At 43.9% G+C, this 18,380-nt stretch overlaps 1 protein-coding gene across 2 annotated transcripts in view; it reads left to right on the top strand.

Annotated features, from left to right (window-relative positions):
* The window catches only part of RELA (RELA proto-oncogene, NF-kB subunit), a 36,864-nt gene that overhangs the window by 8,433 nt on the left and 10,051 nt on the right, over positions 1-18,380 (top strand). For both annotated transcript variants that reach the window (XM_070766547.1, XM_070766546.1), the window contains exons 2-8: positions 4,774-4,815; positions 8,710-8,861; positions 9,491-9,639; positions 10,661-10,752; positions 12,141-12,275; positions 14,455-14,559; positions 16,570-16,782. In XM_070766547.1, coding sequence (XP_070622648.1) covers positions 4,774-4,815; positions 8,710-8,861; positions 9,491-9,639; positions 10,661-10,752; positions 12,141-12,275; positions 14,455-14,559; positions 16,570-16,782 — 888 coding nt within the window. The remainder of the gene's footprint in view (positions 1-4,773; positions 4,816-8,709; positions 8,862-9,490; positions 9,640-10,660; positions 10,753-12,140; positions 12,276-14,454; positions 14,560-16,569; positions 16,783-18,380) is intronic.

The raw sequence follows: 18,380 nt of genomic DNA, 5'->3' as shown, positions 1-18,380 counted from the left end.
ACAATCAATCAATAAATAAATAAATAAATAAATCAGAACCCAAGTCAAAGTACTCCTCAAAGTTTCAAATGATTTATCCCGGCACCCACAGTGGAAAACCTGAGTTTCCCACTCAGTTGAAATTTCACATCCCTTGTCCCCCATCTACAAATGTGTCACGTTGCCCACTCAGATGTGCCAGCTTGGTCCAGTCCTCCTTCCGCTTCCGCCCAGGTGGTTGGGCATAGGATGTCCTTGAACTACTCTAAAGAATGCTTTGGGGCTGCATCATGAAAATCACTCCTCCCAAGTTCCCATCAACATCAGGCCTTCTATAGATGGTGTGGCGAGCCGTTGATTCATCGCCAACGTCTGCATCGGTTTGACATCACCTTGCTGTGCTAATTTCAAACGGTCACTAAACAAGTTGTTGTAAATTGAGGACTGCCCATCTAGCTGTCCCAACCCAGCCTGAGAACATGAGGCGAAATTTGTGGGTGAAATCAACAAACTTTTTCACAACCAGATCTGAGTTTACACCACTTTCTTAAAATGTAAGGGGTGTGTTAGTGTGTTGTCATTTGCGGTATTTTGTGTTTGTGGCTCCCCAGGTTATTTATTTTATTTTATTTTATTTTGAAGCAGAGCGTGCTAGGAAGTCTTAGGAATGTGGAAAAAAAGAGTCCGTTCAACTCGGCAACAATAAATCGTTGCCTGGACCTAGTTTCTAGTCCTCAAGGATTTGGCTAAAGTCACGCTTATTTTTCCAATCGCCCGCCGGCAAGTTTATGTGCTAACGTTTTACAACCCCAGAGCTGTAGGCTGCCCAGTCTGCTATCTTGGCCTGTTCTAAGAGGCTAATAGTTTGTTGTGACGGGGTGTGTATCTGGTATCTGTGACTGCGAAATCTGAGGAATGTGGAATACAGCCCAGCCAGGAGTGCTATTCAGTTCCGCAAAGTTCATTGGCTAGAACCAGTTTTCTAGTCCTCAACGGCTTCACAGCTCAGTGGAAGACAATGTCTGCTGACATTTCAGAACTCAAAGGAGTTGAGGAGAATGGGTGTTGCCCTTTAAAGTAAAGTAGGATTAAAACATACTTTAGGATTAAAACTAGCAGTGCCCGCTGGCATTTAAACTAGGATTAAAATTTAAACCAGGATTAAAACTAGCAGCGCATGCTGCCATTACAACATAGGATTAGAATTTAAACTAGAATTAAAATTAGCAGTGCATGCTGCCATTATAAAGTAGGGTTAAAATGTAAACTAGAATTAGGATTAAAACTAGCAGCACATGCTGCCATTATGACATAGGATTAGAATTTAAACTACAATTAACTTTTAAACTAGTTTAAGATAGAGGTATAACAAGCAGGAAGAGGGAGATTATAATCCCGCTATATAGAGAGCTGGTGAGACCCCATTTGGAATACTGTGTCCAGTTCTGGAGACCTCACCTACAAAAAGATATTGACAAAATTGAACGGGTCCAAAGATGGGCTACAAGAATGGTGGAAGGTCTTAAGCATAAAACGTATCAGGAAAGACTTCATGGACTCAATCTGTATAGTCTGGAGGACAGAAGGAAAAGGGGGGACACGATCGAAACATTTAAATATGTCAAAGGGTTAAATAAGGTTCAGGGCGGAAGTGGTTTTAATAGGAAAGTGAACACAAGAACAAGGGGACACAATCTGAAGTTAGTTGGGGGAAAGATCAAAAGCAACATGAGAAAATATTATTTCACTGAAAGAGACGTGGTAGATAAATCCACAGTCACTGAATTTAAACATGCCTGAGATAAACATAGATCCATCCTAAGATAAAATACAGAAAATAGTATAAGGGCAGACTAGATGGACCATGAGGTCTTTTTCTGCCGTCAGACTTCTATGTTTCTGTATACATTTTTGAAATCAGAACAAAAAAATATTTCAGAAAGGTACAAGGTCAACTGTGATGATTACAAAAAATTATTGTTTTGTAGACTTTTGTAGTTAGAGCAGCAAATAGCCTCAACTGGAGGAAAGAAAAAAAACCTATTTTTAAAAGACATTTAAGAACTCCTTGTAGCTGTTGTATTTACCTTCACCTCTGACCCCGCTTGTCAGTCTGTGAACTACTTCTGCGTGAAGTTTCGTCTGCAAACTTCCTTCTTTCGGGCTCTGGAACGACTTCTGCTTCTCTTTTCAACATTTCCTTCTTCAGTATCTTGGATCCGAGGCTGCGTGCGCTTGCACAGGTACTCCATCTTTCAGCTGTGGCGAGGGGGGCGTTTGCCCAGGTTCGCCTGGTGCACCAGTTGCGGCCCTATTTGGACAGGGGAGTCACTGCTCACAGTCACTCATGCCCTCATCACCTCAAGGTTCGACTACTGTAACACTCTCTACATGGGGCTACCTTTGAAAAGTGTTCAGAAACTTCAGATCGTGCAGAATGCAGCTGCGAGAGCAGTCATGGGCTTACCTAGATATGCCCATGTTTCACCATCACTCCGCAGTCTGCATTGGCTGCCGATCAATTTCCGGTCACAATTCAAAGTGTTAGTTATGACCTTTAAAGCCCTTCATGGCATCGGACCAGAATATCTCCGAGACCGCCTTCTGCCGCACGAATCCCAGTGACCGATTAGGTCCCACAGAGTTGGCCTTCTCCGGGTCCCGTCAACTAAACAATGTCGGTTGGCGGGCCCCAGGGGAAGAGCCTTCTCTGTGGCGGCCCCGACTCTCTGGAACCAGCTCCCCCCAGAGATTAGAACTGCCCCTACCCTCCTCGCCTTTCACAAACTCCTTAAAACCCACCTTTGTCATCAGGCATGGGGGAACTGAGATATCTCCCCCGGGCCTATACAATTTATGTATGGTATGCTTGTATGTATGTCTGTTTAATAATGGGGTTTTTTAATATTTTAAATTGTAAATTATTAGATTTGTTATAAACTGTTTTTTATTGTGTTGTGAGCCGCCCCGAGTCTACGGAAAGGGGCGGCATACAAATCTAATAACTAACTAACTAACTAACTAACTAACTAACTAACTAACTAAAATAAATAAATAAATAAATAAATAATCCGTTGTTGACATGCAACCACCGTTGAGCCCAAAATGTCCATCGCTAAGCAAGGCGGCTTGCCTCATTTGCCAGCGTCGTTAAGCGAATCACCATGGTTGTTACACGGGCCCTGTTGGTTTTTATTTCATTGACTTTGCTTGCCAAAAGAAGCCAGTTGGGAAAGTCACTTCCCACACCGCTCAAGTTTCGAACACGTGACCGTGGGGACGTTGTTGTAAGTGTGAGGATCGGTCATAAGTCAGTGCTGTTGTCACTTCTGCGGAAAACCGCCTAGAGTCGTTGAATACAAGATGGGCCGCCAATAAGGTTTGCCTATTTGCCGATGACTCTAAAGTGTGCAATAGGGTTGATATTCCTGGAAGGGTCTGTAATATGGTAAATGATTTAGCTTTACTAGATAAATGGTCAAAGCAATGGAAACTGCAGTTTAATGTTTCCAAATGTAAAATAATGCACTTGGGGAAAAGGAATCCTCAATCTGAGTATTGCATTGGCAGTTCTGTGTTAGCAAAAACTTCAGAAGAGAAGGATTTAGGGATAGTGATTTCTGACAGCCTCAAAATGGGTGAGCAGTGTGGTCGGGCAGTAGGAAAAGCAAGTAGGATGCTTGGCTGCATAGCTAGAGGTATAACAAGCAGGAAGAGGGAGATTGTGCTCCCCTTATATAGAGCGCTGGTGAGACCACATTTGGAATACTGTGTTCAGTTCTGGAGACCTCACCTGCAAAAAGATATTGACAAAATTGAACGGGTCCAAAGACGGGCTACAAGAATGGTGGAAGGTCGTATCAGGAAAGACTTCATGAACTCAATCTGCATAGTCTGGAGGACAGAAGGGAAAGGGGGGACATGATCGAAACATTTAAATAGGTTAAAGGGTTAAATAGGGTTCAGGAGGGAAGTGTTTTTAATAGGAAAGTGAACACAAGAACAAGGGGACACAATCTGAAGTTAGTTGGGGGAAAGATCAAAAGCAACATGAGAAAATATTATTTCACTGAAAGAGTAGTAGATCCTTGGAACAAACTTCCAGCAGACGTGGTTGGTAAATCCACAGTAACTGAATTTAAACATGCGTGGGATGAACATATATCCATTGTAAGATAAAATACAGGAAATAGTATAAGGGCAGACTAGATGGACCATGAGGTCTTTTTCTGCCGTCAGTCTTCTATGTTTCTATGTTTCTATAAATTTCGTAATGAATCAATGAACAAACTTCACAGGGTTTATTTATGTTTGGTTGTAACTTGAGCCCAGTATTAGTGAAGCAGAGCGAATGGGTTTTATGCCCAGAAGCCAAAATTGAATTTTTTTTCTGTAAAAAATTATGACGCCACCTAATTAAGAAACCCAATTGTTGCAATCTAGGAAAATAATAATAATAATGGAATGATGATTTGTCTCAGTAAAAGGCGTCCCCGCGTTCCATATTTAAGCCAGCTGTTTGTAACCATGAGGACTAGCATTCTGATTTATTTTTTAAGAAGATCGGTTGGCACAGGGCCTGTTTCATGTCTAACTTGTTGAAATCTGGCGGCGATGATTCCAAACACCTCTTTGAAATGATGGAAAGCGTTCATACTTAACACAAAATTGCAGTGGCTTGGGAATTGTAAACCCATAATGCCAGCTTAAATTCAACCAAAGACGGTTTAAACAAAGTGTGGCAAAACAGAACGTGAAAAAAAACCCCCATGATTTTTCCCCTTTTTCTTTCAGATCTTCTTCCTTTGCTTTTCCCACCAAACTGGAGCCTTCATGGTAAGTTTGCAAATCCAAAATGTTGTGTTAATAAAAGTATTTCTCCAAATAATGCCTATTAGGATTGAAAGCGATATGGAAGGGACCTTGGAGGTCTTCTAGTCCACCCCCCCCCCCCTTGCTCAAGCAAGAAATCTTACACCATTTCAGACAAGTGACTGTCCAGTCTCTTCTTAAAAACCTTCAGTGATGGACCGCCCATGATTTCTGGTGGCAAGCAGTTTCACTGCTTAATTGTCCTAACTGTTAGGAAACTTCTCCTTAATTCCAAGTCACTTCTCTCCTTGATTAGTTTCCACCCGTTGTTTCTTGCCCTGCCTTCTGGTTCTTTGGAAAATTGAAGTACAGTGAGGCCAAAATTAAAAGATTAGGAGTGATAAAGAAATGACGTAACTCAGATGAGAAAACTAGAATGTAAGGAAATGATAATACAGTGGTACCTCAAGATATGAACCCCTCATCTTACGAACAACCCGAGATACGAACCCGGGGTTCAGAAAATTTTTGCCTCTTCTTACGAACTTTTTTCGTCTTACAAACGCCAAACCCAAACTTCCAGGTTCAGCGTTCGGCAGGCTGCTGGGAAGCCCCCCGGCTGTTTTAAAAGGTGACAGACGGGCTGCGCGGCTTCCCAGCAGCCTCCCGAACCCCGAACTTTTGCCGAACTTCCGGGTTCGGGGTTCGGGAGGCCGCCGAGAAGCCCCGCCGCCCGGCTGTCACCTTTTAAAACAGCCGGGGGGCTTCTCGGTGGCCTCCCTAACCCGGAAGTTCGGGTTTGGCGTTCGGGAGGCCGCTGAGAAGCCCCCGGGCTGTTTTAAAAGGTGACAGCCGGGCGGCAGCGTTTTTTTGCGGGGGGGGTTTTGTTGTTGCACGGATTAATTGACTTTACATTGTTTCCTATGGGAAACAATGTTTCGTCTTATGAACCTTTCGTCTTACGAACCTCCCCCGGGAACCAATTAGGTTCGTAAGACGAGGTATGACTGTATTTGTTGCAAAGTGTATACTAACGCTCTCTACATGGGGCTACCTTTGAAGAGTATTCGGAAACTTCAGATCGTGCAAAATGCAGCTGCGAGAGCAATCATGGGCTTCCCTAAGTATGTCCATGTCACTCCAACACTCCGCAGTCTGTATTGGTTGTCGATCAGTTTCCGGTCACAATTCAAAGTGTTGGTTATGACCTTTAAAGCCCTTCCTGGCATCGGACCAGAATATCTCCGAGACTGCCTTCTGCCGCACGAATCCCAGCGACCGATTAGGTCCCACAGAATGGGCCTCCTCCGGGTCACGTCAACTAAACAATGTCGGTTGGCGGGCCCCAGGGAAAGAGCCTTCTCTGTGGCGGCCCCGACTCTCTGGAACCAGCTCCCCCCAGAGATTAGAACTGCCCCTACCCTCCTCGCCTTTCGCAAACTCCTTAAAACCCACCTTTGTCGTCAGGCATGGGGGAACTGAGATATCTCCCCCGAGCCTATACAATTTATGTATGGTATGCTTGTGTGTATGTCTGTTTAATAATGGCTTTTTTAAATATTTTATATTGTAAATTATTAGATTTGTTATAAACTGTTTTTATTGTGTTGTGAGCCGCCCTGAGACTGCGGAGAGGGGCGGCATACAAATCTAATTAATAATAATAATAATAATAATAATAATAATAATAATAATAATAATAATAATAATAATAATAATATGATTTATATGACATGTATGATTGTTTTTATATTAAGGGTTTTAAATTGTTTTTTTAACTATTGGATTTGCATTGTTCTGTTGCTGTGAGCCTTCCCGAGTCTTCGGAGAGAGGCGGCATACAAATCTGATGGAAGGATGGATGGATGGATGGATGGATGGATAGATATAAAGATAGATAGATAGATAGATAGATAGATAGATAGATAGATAGATAGATAGATAGATAGATAGATAGATAGCTTATATTTTGGTGCCTTGGAATGTATTTTTACAATCCGACCAATCGGGCGGTGTCCCGTCCTGTCAATCGGCTTTGGGCTCTGTTGGGAGAATTGACGCTCGACGTATGGTTGGGGGCCACCACAACACAAGGAACTGTATTAAGGGGTCGCGGCATTAGAAAGGTTGAGAACCCGCTGTTCTAACAGGATGCAAATTGTCCGGCTGCCTGCCTCCTCCACCGTTCAGCCAGAGCCGAAGAAGCTTCTGGGAGGAGAAGCGAAACATCTTCAAAAGAAAAAAAAATCAAGAAAGTCCCCCCAAAAAAGAGAGAATCTCTACAACAAACCCAACCTCTGGTTTTTATAGCTCCAGAGACAACGAAACCAAGCCGGTCTTTCAACATGGGAAAAAAATAATCTCCTTGCCAGGAAATGTCCTTCACCCCCACCTTCCCGCCTCTCTCATTCATGGCTGGTAGATCCAGCAAGTTTTGGGGATTTCCCTCTTGTCACGATTGCTTTTGAGTGTTTTTATTTCTTTTTTTTTCCCTCTCCGTTTGGGTGGTTCAATACTTCCTTTATTTTTTTCCCCCTTTGCCTTCCAAAACAATGCAAACAAAATAAACACGGCGAAGGGGGGGGGGGGGCAACCTAACCCTGAAGCTGGTGATTTAATGGCGAATTGTTCGAGAACGAAAGGCCAAACATTCCAATATTGCTCAAAGTGAGGATTTGAGGAAATCCCCTCTGGTTTGTTTTTTTTCAAGGGAGGCCTGGCCTGCTAAGAAAAATGGTGCCCTTGTGTGTTATCTGGAGAAGGCCCAGTCTGTGAGGCCTAGGACAAAACGAGGCGTTTTTTTTTAAAAAAAAATCTCTGAGGAGAAATTTATTTTATTTTTAATTTAATTATTTTTATAAATTTTATAAAGTATATAAATTTAATTTATTTTTATTTGTCACACACGTATAGTCAACTATTATTTGATTATAAATTCGTTCCTTTTCCCCCTCTCTCTCCTTAATTTCTCTCCTCCACCACCCGCCTGCTCTTTCCTTTTCCTTTCTTTTCCTCCTCCTCCTCATTCTTCCTTTGCTTCTTTTTCTCTTTTCCTTCTTTCTCTTCCCTTCCTCCTCTTGCCCTTTCTCTTTCTCAATTCATTCTTTTCCTTCCTTTCTTTTTCTATTTTCTTTCTTTCTCTCCCTCCCTTCCTTTTACCTGTTTCTTTTCCTTCCTTCCTTCTCTTCTGTGCTCCTTTTCCTATTTTCTTTCCTTCCTTCCTTCCTTCCTTCCTTCCCTACCCCTCTCTCCCTTTCCCCCTACTTTCTCAATTCATTCTTTTTCTCCCTTCTCTTCTGGCTCTCTTTCCTTCTTCTCTTTTTCTAACCTCCTTACCTTCCTTCTTTCTCTTTTTCTCTTTTCTTTCTCCTTCTTTCCTTCTGGGCTCTCTTTCCTTCTTCTCTTTTTCTAACCTTACCTTCCTTCTTTCTCTTTTCTTTCTCCTTCCTTTCTCCTTCCTTCTTTCCTGGGCTCACTTCCCTTCTGTTTTTCTAACCTCCTTACCTCCCTTCTTTCTCTTTTTCTATTTTCTTTCTCCTTCTTTCCTTCTCTCCTGGGTTCTCTTTCCTTTTTCTCTTTAACCTCTTTACCTTTCTTCTTTCTTTATTCTATCTTCTTTCTCCTTCCTTTCTTCTTCCTTTCTTGGGCTCTCTTCCCTTCTCTTTTTCTAACCTCTTTACCTTCTTTCTTTTTCTATTTTTTTCCTCTCCTTCCTTCCCTCGTCCCTCCTCGTCCCTCCTCCTCTCTCCCTCTACTTTCTCAATTCATTCTTTTCCTTCTTTTCCTTTTCTCTTTCCTTCTCTCTCTTCCTTCCTCCCTTACTTTTATCTCTGCTTCTCTTCTTCCCTTCCTTCTTTCCTGGGCTCTCTTTCCTCCTCCTCTTTTCCTAACTTCCTTACCTTCCTTCCTTCCCACAAGAACCCACTCCCAGCAGCAACCCCATGGTGGAAATAATCGAGCAGCCCAAACAACGCGGCATGCGATTCCGTTACCAGTGCGAAGGCCGCTTGGCCGGCTCCATCCCTGGAGAACGCAGCACCGACACCACCAAGACCCACCCCACCATCAAGGTCAGCCTTCCCTCCTCCTCTTCCTCCTCCTCCGGCTCATAAACACCCCGTTTCCCAGAAGCCTTTGCACCAGGTTGCTTTTAAAAGGAAAAAAAATGCTGGTCCATTGTCGCAAAGGAAAACCTGGCAGTGTGACATCGCGGCTCGTTTACCGCAGAGAACGGGGATGGTGGGCGTTTCCCTGGGCAACTTCCTGCCATCCAGTTAAGCGGAAAGGTTACATCCGCTACATGCATTCTCTGATGGGTGGCCATTTTGCGAATGCGCCCCACAAAAACCCAAACCTTTCCTTTCCCCCGAACCGAGAGGAGGTGCAACTCTGAGACACGTTTTAATAGGAAAGTGAACACAAGAACAAGGGGACACAATCTGAAGTTAGTTGGAGGAAAGATCAAAGGCAACATGAGAAAATATTATTTCACTGAAAGAGTAGTAGATCCTTGGAACAAACTTCCAGCAGACGTGGTTGGTAAATCCACAGTAACTGAATTTAAACATGCCTGGGATAAACATATATCCATTGTAAGATAAAACACAGGAAATAGTATAAGGGCAGACTAGATGGACCATGAGGTCTTTTTCTGCCGTCAGTCTTCTATGTTTCTATGTTTCGCACTTCTTGCCCCCAGATTCTCAACTACCAGGGTCCGGGGAAGGTCCGTATCTCCCTGGTGACCAAGGAAGCCCCCCATCGGCCTCACCCGCACGACCTGGTGGGCAAGGATTGCAAAGAAGGCTACTACGAAGCCGAGTTATCTCCGGAGCGCTCCATTCACAGGTGAGTCCCTCGGGGTTTTGCGCCTCTTATTTATTTGTCTGTTTGTTTGCATTTATATGCCACTCACTCCAAAAAGGACCCAAAGCAGCTAACAATAGCCATAAAACACAACAATACAAATACAGCAATGAAATCAACAGTGCAATAAAATATATAATGTCCTAAAAAACATTCATGCTACAGTCAATCGTAAACAATGTCACGTGGCGGGACCCAGGGGAAGAGCCTTCTCTGTGGCGGCCCCGGCCCTCTGGAACCAACTCCCCCCAGAGATTAGAATTGCCCCCACCCTCCTTGCCTTTTGTAAGCTACTTAAAACCCACCTCTGCCGCCAGGCATGGGGGAATTGAGATATTCTTTCCCCCTGGGCCTTTACAATTCTATGCATGGTATGTATGTATGTATGTTTGGTTTTTATATTAATGGGTTTTTAATCGTTTTTAGTATTAGATTACTATTGTACACTGTTTTATTGTTCTGTTAGACGCCCCTAGTCTCCGGAGAGGGGCGGCATACAAATCCAATCAATCAATTAATTAATTAATTAATTAATTAATTAATTCCAGTCCTGCCGGAATAGCCAGGTCTTAACGGCTTTGTGGAAGACCGGAAGGGTGGAGATAGTGTGGATCTCTGGGGGCAGTTGATTCCAAAGGCTCAGAGCCACCACAGAGAAGGCTCTTCCTCGAGGTTCCGCCAGCTGACATTGTTTGGCAGACTGGACTTGGAGAAGGCCGATTCTGTGGGCCCTTACTGGTCGCAGCAAGGTATGAGGCAGGAGGCGGTCCGGTAAATAGTCTGGCCCTGAGCCGTTTAGGATTTTAAAGGTGATAACCAACACCTTGAATTGCATTCAGAGACCGACTAGTAACCAACGCAGCGCACATAAAGTTGGAGTAACGCGGGTGTACCTTTCGCTGGGCAAGGAGCAGGAATGGGGAGGTAGAAACCGGGAGGGCATTGCCTCTGGGTCTCTTTTTCCTTCCCAAGTGAGACACGCTCACGCCCATTTTGTTCCCAGCTTCCAGAACCTGGGAATCCAGTGTGTGCGGAAACGGGATCTGGAAAAGGCCGTGGCCAAGCGGATCGAAACGGGGAACAATCCGTTCAACGGTAAGGAAGACTGAGCTGTGTGTGTGTGTGTGTGTGTGTGTGTGTGTGAAAGAGAGAGACAGAAAGAGATTGCTGTAAAAATATGATAAACTGCTTTGTAGCAATCTTGGACTCAGAGCAGAGGTGGATTCCTACCAGTTCTTTAGAACTTTTTAGTAACTCGGCGATGACCTCATGGAGCTGGTTCTATTGGTGCCTTGGGGGCACTGCCATATTGGATTTTGCTTCTGCGCATGTGCAGAAGCTATTTTTTATTGAGTGCGCACGCAAAGTAGTATAGGATAGAATAGAATAGATAATAGAATAGGATTATGAATAGAATAGAGAAGAATAGAATGGAATAGAATAGATAATAGAATAGGATTATGAATAGAATAGAATAGAGAAGAATAGAATGGAATAGAATAGAGAAGAATAGAATGGAATAGAATAGATAATAGAATGGGATTGTGAATAGAATAGAATAAAATAGAATAGAGAGGAATAGAATAGAATAGATAATAGAATAGGATTATGAATAGAATAGAGAGGAATAGAATAGAATAGATAATAGAATGGGATTGTGAATAGAATAGAATAGAATAGAGAGGAATAGAATAGAATAGATAATAGAATAGGATTATAAATAGAATAGAGAAGAATAGAATAGATAATAGAATGGGATTGTGAATAGAATAGAATAGAGAGGAATAGAATAGAATAGATAATAGAATTGGATTGTGAATAGAATAGAATAGAGAGGAATAGAATAGAATAGATAATAGAATAGGATTATAAATAGAATAGAGTAGAATAGAATAGATAATAGAATTGGATTGTGAATAGAATAGAATAGAATAGAGAGGAATAGAATGGAATAGAATAGAATAGATAATAGAATAGGATTATGAATAGAATAGAGAAGAATGGAATAGAATTCTTTATTGGCCATGTGTGATTGGACACACAAGGAATGTCCTTGGTGCCTATGCTCTCAGTGTACATAAAAGAATATTAATATAAATCAGGATACAAGCAACAAGTTACAATCATACAGTCATAAATGGGAGGAGATGGGTGATAGGAGCAATGAGATTAATAGTGATAGTAATGCAGCCTTAGTGAATAGTTTGACAGTGGTGAGGGAATTATTTAGCAGAGTGATGCCGTTTGGAAAAAAAGGTCCTTCCCGTTTTTTGTCATCTAGTTGTCTATAGAGCAGTTGCTCTATAGCGTTGTTTTGAGGGTAGGAGTTGAAACAGAGTTGGGGGGAGGAGGCAGGGCCTCCCATCTTTCAGTGGGCTCACCCCCGCCCCCCCCAAAATTCAAGTGTCGACAGCTTTCATTCTTTTAATGCTCTTCTAAACCTCTCGATGTTTTCATTTCTTTTTGTCTTTCCTCTCCCTCAGTGCCCATGGAGGAGCTCAAAGGAGATTACGACCTGAATGCAGTTCGACTGTGTTTCCAAGTCTGGATCCGAGATACGGGCACGGGGCAGTTGATGCAGCTCCCCCTGGTGGTCTCCCAACCGATCTACGACAATCGTGAGTGATGGCCTATAGCTCTTGGTTTAGAATGAGGGCGTCAAACTCAAGGCCCATGGGCCAGAGCTGACCCACCATGTTGTTTAGATCCGGCCCAAAGGGCTGCCCTACAAACAGTGAAGGACCGGCCCACAGGGCCTCTGCTGACGGAAACGGAGCGAAGGGCTATCACAATAAGCTGAAAAGAAAAGTACAGTGATACCTCAAGATACGAACCCCTCGTCTTACGAACAACTCAAGATACGAACCCGGGGTTCAGAAAAAATTTGCCTCTTCTTACGAACTTTTTTCGTGTTACGAACGCCAAACCCGAACTTCCGGGTTTGGCGTTCGGAGGCTGCTGGGAAGCCCCCCAGCCCGGCTGTCACCTTTTAAAACAGCCGCGCGGCTTCCCAGCAGCCTCCGAACGCCAAACGCGGAAGTTTGGGTTTGGCATTCGTAACACGAAAAAAGTTCGTAAGAAGAGGCAAATTTTTTCTGAACGGTTCGGAGGCTGCTGGGAAGCTGCGCGGCTGTTTTAAAAGGTGACAGCCGGGCGGCGGGGCTTCCCAGCAGCCTCCGAACGCCGAACGCGGAAGTTTGGGTTTGGCATTCGTCTTCGGGAGATGGCTGGGAAGCCGTGCGGCTGTTTTAAAAGGTCACAGCCGGGCGGCAGCGGTTTTTTTGCGGGGTTTTTTTTTGGTTGCACGGATTAATTGACTTTACATTGTTTCCTATGGGGAACAATGTTTCCTCTTACGAACCTTTCGTCTTACGAACCTCCCCCTGGAACCAATTAGGTTCGTAAGACGAGGTATGACTGTATAAATGTTTCTTTCCCTTTTGCATTTGAGCATGCAAGAAGGGACAGGAAAGTCCAAGAAGAATCTGAATTCTATACTATTTGGAATAAAGTTTATAAGTGGATAGATAAAAAGAACAATAAAATTGAATGCCATGAGAAATGTATGAACATATCAAAATGATTTTATATTTTTTCTTTTTTATTAACTTAATTTTATATTACTATAATGTTTGAATAAAAATCTTCTTTTTCACCTAGATTAAAATGTTGACTTAATGAATTAAGAATACATTCTTTTTCTGTGTTAAAAATTAACTTCTAAGATGAGAGGGGTAATTGCAACCCCACTATGTGTTAAATGTCTGTACGTTTGTGTGTGAATTTTATGAAAAATTAATAAAGTCTTTATAATAAAAAAAAGAAGGGACAGGAAAGTCTGCGGAGAGGGGCGGCATACAAATCTAAATAATAATAATAATAATAATAATAACAAGGAAAATGGAAAGACCAAGAAAAAGAAAGGAATTTTCATAAGGAAAATTCTTAGTTGTGCAGAGATGGATAAAATGACGAAGGAATTACGAGATAAAAAGGAATCCCACTATCATTTAACAAGGGACAGATTTGTATGAATCGTTAAAGAACGAGGATAATAAAGTATAGAATATGTAAATACCCATTACTACCTGTATATAGATATAAATAATAAAAAGGAACAGACAACAGATGGTTCTATATATATATATATAGAAGAGCACACCATAATTATGTCATTAGATCAATATATTATCATACCTGTATTATATAGGTGTATGAATATACGTGTATGAATTTTGATGAACTGATCTTCAACTTTAACAATAATAGGATTTAGGTTTCCTAGGACTATACGTTCGTTATGTTTGTGTGTATAATAAAAATATTTTTAAAAATGGGAAGATGGGAAAAGAGCAAGGAAGGAAAAAGAAAGAGAGAAAGGAGAATGGAGAGAAAAGGAAAAAGGGGAAGGGAGGGAAGGAAGGGTATAAAGAGAGGAAGGGAGGGACTTGGCCGCCACAGGTGCCCCTGACACGTGATGTCAACTGGCCACGCCCACCCTGGCCACGCCTACCCTCCCGCTACACCAGCCCCCCCCCCCCGGGATCCCAAGGTCAAACACAATCCTGATGGCAGCCTTTAATTAAATCAAGTTTGACACCCCCTGGTTTAGCGGACTAGATTTGAGTTACAGATCCAATAGCGAGTCGTAAGTATGAGGAGCAGGTATAATTCCCTTTTTTCAGTGCTGTTGTGGCTTCGAACAGCCGCCGAACGATCATAAGTCAAGAATGAACCTGTCCTAAAGTGGTTCGTGCTTTGTTTTTTTTGTTTTTTTAAAAACCCTCCTTTCTGTAGGTGCACCCAATACAGCCGAGCTGAAAATTTGCCGCGTCAACCGCAATTCGGGGACTTGCCTGGGTGGAGACGAAATATTTCTCCTCTGTGACAAAGTGCAGAAAGGTAAGGCTTTTCTCCAACACTCCTGGGAAGTTTCTAAAAGTCTTTTAAAAAATCCTATGGAGAGTCTCGGTCATCCGGATCACCATTGTCCCAAAAGTGCTTTTTCCTTTGGAGTTGAAGGTGTTTTGCTTCTCGTCCAAGAAGCTTCTTCAGTTCTGACTGAAGGTGGAGGATGGAAGGTGTCTATTTATATTCCTTGCAATCATCTGGTTGTTGGTACCCTGAGAGTCATTGAGGCCACTTGAAGGTTTTTTTCTAAATTATTTAAATTAATTATCTTCCGGTCGCCTCCTTGACAGCGGCATGCCAAAATCCTTCTGCGCATGCACAAAGGCAAAGGGTTATTTCCCCGACGTGATGACGTAGGCAAAACGCACACTTCCAACATAATGCGAACTGGTAGGGACGGTGTCCCCTTCTTTACCACCCTTTCAAGGTGGATCTGGCCTGGTTCCAAAGGAACCAAGATTCCCCAGACGGCAGGGGTTTGGGATTCCCCTGCGGAGTGTGGGGAACTATGTGCCACCGTGGCGTTTGGCCACATCCTTCCTCCTCGGACCATCTTTTCTTGATGGGTTTCTTCAGTACAATACAGTGTTCACTCGATTTTCGCGGGTTCAAATTTCGCGAATAGCCTATACCACGGTTTTTCAAAAAATATTAATTAAAAAATACTTTGCTGGTTTTTTTCTATACCATGGTTTTTCCTGCCCGATGACATCATATGTCATCACCAAGCTTTCGTCTGCCATTGTTGATTGGCCAAAATCTAGGCCAATCGGCGTTGTTATCGCAAAAAAAATAATTATTGTTAATAAATATGTTTATAAATATCAGGATCACTAAGTGTCTTATTTAATGGTGAGTACTACCGTGTTTCCCCGATAGTAAGACACCCCCGATTGTAAAACGTATCGGGGGTTTCAGTGGGGTAGGCTAATATAAGCCGTACCCCGAAAGTAAGACATATGTCTTAATTTCGGGGAAACACGGGGGTATTGCCGCCTCCCTCTCATCTAGCTGCGCGCCGCCTCCTGCCCACGTCCGCACCGTCCCCCTCTCCATACGTCGCCGCGTCTGCCACCTCCCTCTGATCTTAATCAGCGCCGCCTCCTGCCCACTTCCGTGCCGCCCCTCCTCCATACGTCACCACGTCTGCCGCCTCCGTCTGATCTTAATGAGCGCCGCCTCCTGCCCACTTCCGTGCGGCCCCCCCTCCATACGTCACCGCGTCTGCCGCCTCCGTCTGATCCAAATGAGCGTCGCCTCCTGCCCACGCCTGCGCCGTCCCCCTCTCCATACGTCGCCGCGTCTGCCACCTCCCTCTGATCTTAATGAGCGCCGCCTCCTGCCCACTTCCGCGCCGCCCCCCCTCCATACGTCACCGCGTCTGCCGCCTCCGTCTGTTCAGGTTGTTAATAAATGTTAATTTTATGGTTAAAACAAAAAATTCAACAATTTTTTTCCAATATAAGACATACCCCGAAAGTAAGACATAGTGGGGCTTTTGGGGATAAAAAGAAAGTAAGACACTGTCTTACTTTCAGGGAAACACGGTAGTAATAATGGTGAGTAAATGGTTGTTAAGGGAATGGAAAATTGTAATTTAGGGGTTTAAAGTGTTAAGGGAAGGCTTGTGATACTGTCCATAGCAAAAAATGGTGTATTTACTTCGGTATCTCTACTTCGCGGAAATTCGACTTTCGCGGGCAGTCTCAGAATGCATCCCCGCGAAAATCGAGGGAACACTGTATACAATATAGCAATAAGGTAGTTAATATTGAACAATTAATTTCATAATTAATTTCATAATGAGGCCACAACAGAGAAGGCCCTTCCTGCAGGCCCCGCCAGGTGACTTTGTTTGGCCGACGGGACCCTGAGAAGGCCAACTCTGTCCGACCTAACTGGCCGTAGGGATATATGAGGCAGAAGACGGTCCCGTAAATAATCTTGATGGGTTTCTCCACCAATAATCTTGATGGGTTTCTTCTTCTCTTTCTGCTCCAGAGGATATCGAAGTCCGCTTTTTCAAGGACTCCTGGGAAGCCAAAGGCTCCTTCTCGCAGGCGGACGTCCACCGCCAGGTGGCCATTGTTTTCAAGACACCCCCTTACGCGGATCAGAGCATCCGGGAACCCGTGACGGTCCAGATGCAGCTGCACCGTCCCTCCGACAAAGAAGTCAGCGGCTCCATGGAGTTCCGTTATCTCCCGGATGAAGGTATCCGTCGTTCATTAAAAAATTGTCTCAATCTTTAGTCGGTTGCCAGCAACGGGAGGGGGAATATTACAGCTATGACAACAGTAGAAATGTGTAAATTGGGCGCAATCCATTCAGGGCTATATTTTGGCATATTCTTGTCTTGTTGGCAAGTACAGTGGTACTTCTACTTATGAACTTAATTTGTTCTGTGATCCGGTTCTTAAGTAGAAACGTTTGTAAGAAGAAGAAATTTTTCCCATAGGAATCAAGGTAAAAACAATTAATGAGTGTGATTGGGGAAACCCCAGGGAGGGTGGAGGCCCTGTTTCCTCCCAGGAGATTCCTAGAGGCCCCACGGAAGCTTCTCCACGCCTTTTCCGGCCCTGCTTCCTCCCAGGAGATTCCTAGAGGCCCCACGGAAGCTTCTCCCCACCTTTTCCAGCCCTGTTTCCTCCCAGGAGATTCCTAGAGAGGCCCCATGGAGGCTTCTCCCCGCCTTTCCTGGCCCTGTTTCCTCCCAGGAGTTTTCTAGAGAGGCCCCACGGAGGCTTCTCCCTACCTTTTCCAGCCCTGTTTCCTCCCAGGAGATTCCTAGAGAGGCCCCACAGAGGCTTCTCCCTGCCTTTTCCAGTTACAGTTTCGGAGGCTCGGGTTTGCAAGTGGAAAATGGTTGTTGAGAAGAGGCAAAAAAATCTTGGAACGCCTGGTTCTTATGTAGAAAAGTTCGTAAGTAGAGGCGTTCTTAGGTAGAGGTACCACTGTATTTATATATGTTTATATGTTATATATATATATGATTGTATATATGATTGCAGCCGTTGATGCTTTGAGTATCTACCAAAAGCAGGATAAGTAAGGGAAAATCTTTTCTAGCCATAAACATAAGTTTGGTCTAGTAGTGATGGCATCAGGCTAGAAACCAGAGGCTGTGAATTCTAGTTCTGTCTTAAGCAGGAAAGTCAGCTCTGTTCATTTGGGCCAATCAGTGGGAGACTGTGAGTTCTAGTCCCGTTTTAGCCATGAGAGCTTTTGGAAGTCGCTTTGGGCCAGTCACCAGGAGACTGTGAGTTGTAGTCCCACCTTAGCCAGGACTGCTAGTTTGAAGACTTGGGGATAATCACCAGGAGATGGTGAGTTCTAGTTCTGCCTTTGGCGTGAAAGTTGATTGGGTGACTTTGGGCCAATCACCAGGAGATGGTGAGTTCTAGTCCCGCCTTTGGCATGGAAGCTGATTGGGTGACTTTGGGACAATCATCAGGAGATGGCGAGTTCTTGTCCCGCCTTTGGCATGGAAGCTGATTGGGTGACCTTGGGCCAATCACCAGGAGATGGCGAGTTCTAGTCCCGCCTTTGGCATGAAAGCTGATTGGGTGGCTCTGGGCCAGTCACCAGGAGATAGGGAGTTCTAGTCCCACCTTACCCATGAAAGCCAGCTTTGGGAACATGGGGCCAATCACCAGGAGATGGTGAGTTCTAATTTTACCTTAGGTCTGTAAGCCAGGTGAGTGGTTTGGGACCAATCACCAGGGGTTGGTGAGTTCTAGTCCCATCTTTGGCAATGAAAGTTGGTGTGTGTCACTTTGGGCCAGTGACCAGGAGACTGTGCGTTCTAGTAC

The sequence above is a fragment of the Erythrolamprus reginae genome, chromosome 13 (genome assembly GCF_031021105.1).
Source record: "Erythrolamprus reginae isolate rEryReg1 chromosome 13, rEryReg1.hap1, whole genome shotgun sequence".
NCBI lineage: Eukaryota > Metazoa > Chordata > Lepidosauria > Squamata > Dipsadidae > Erythrolamprus > Erythrolamprus reginae.
This window is presented reverse-complemented; position numbering and strand designations above follow the sequence as displayed.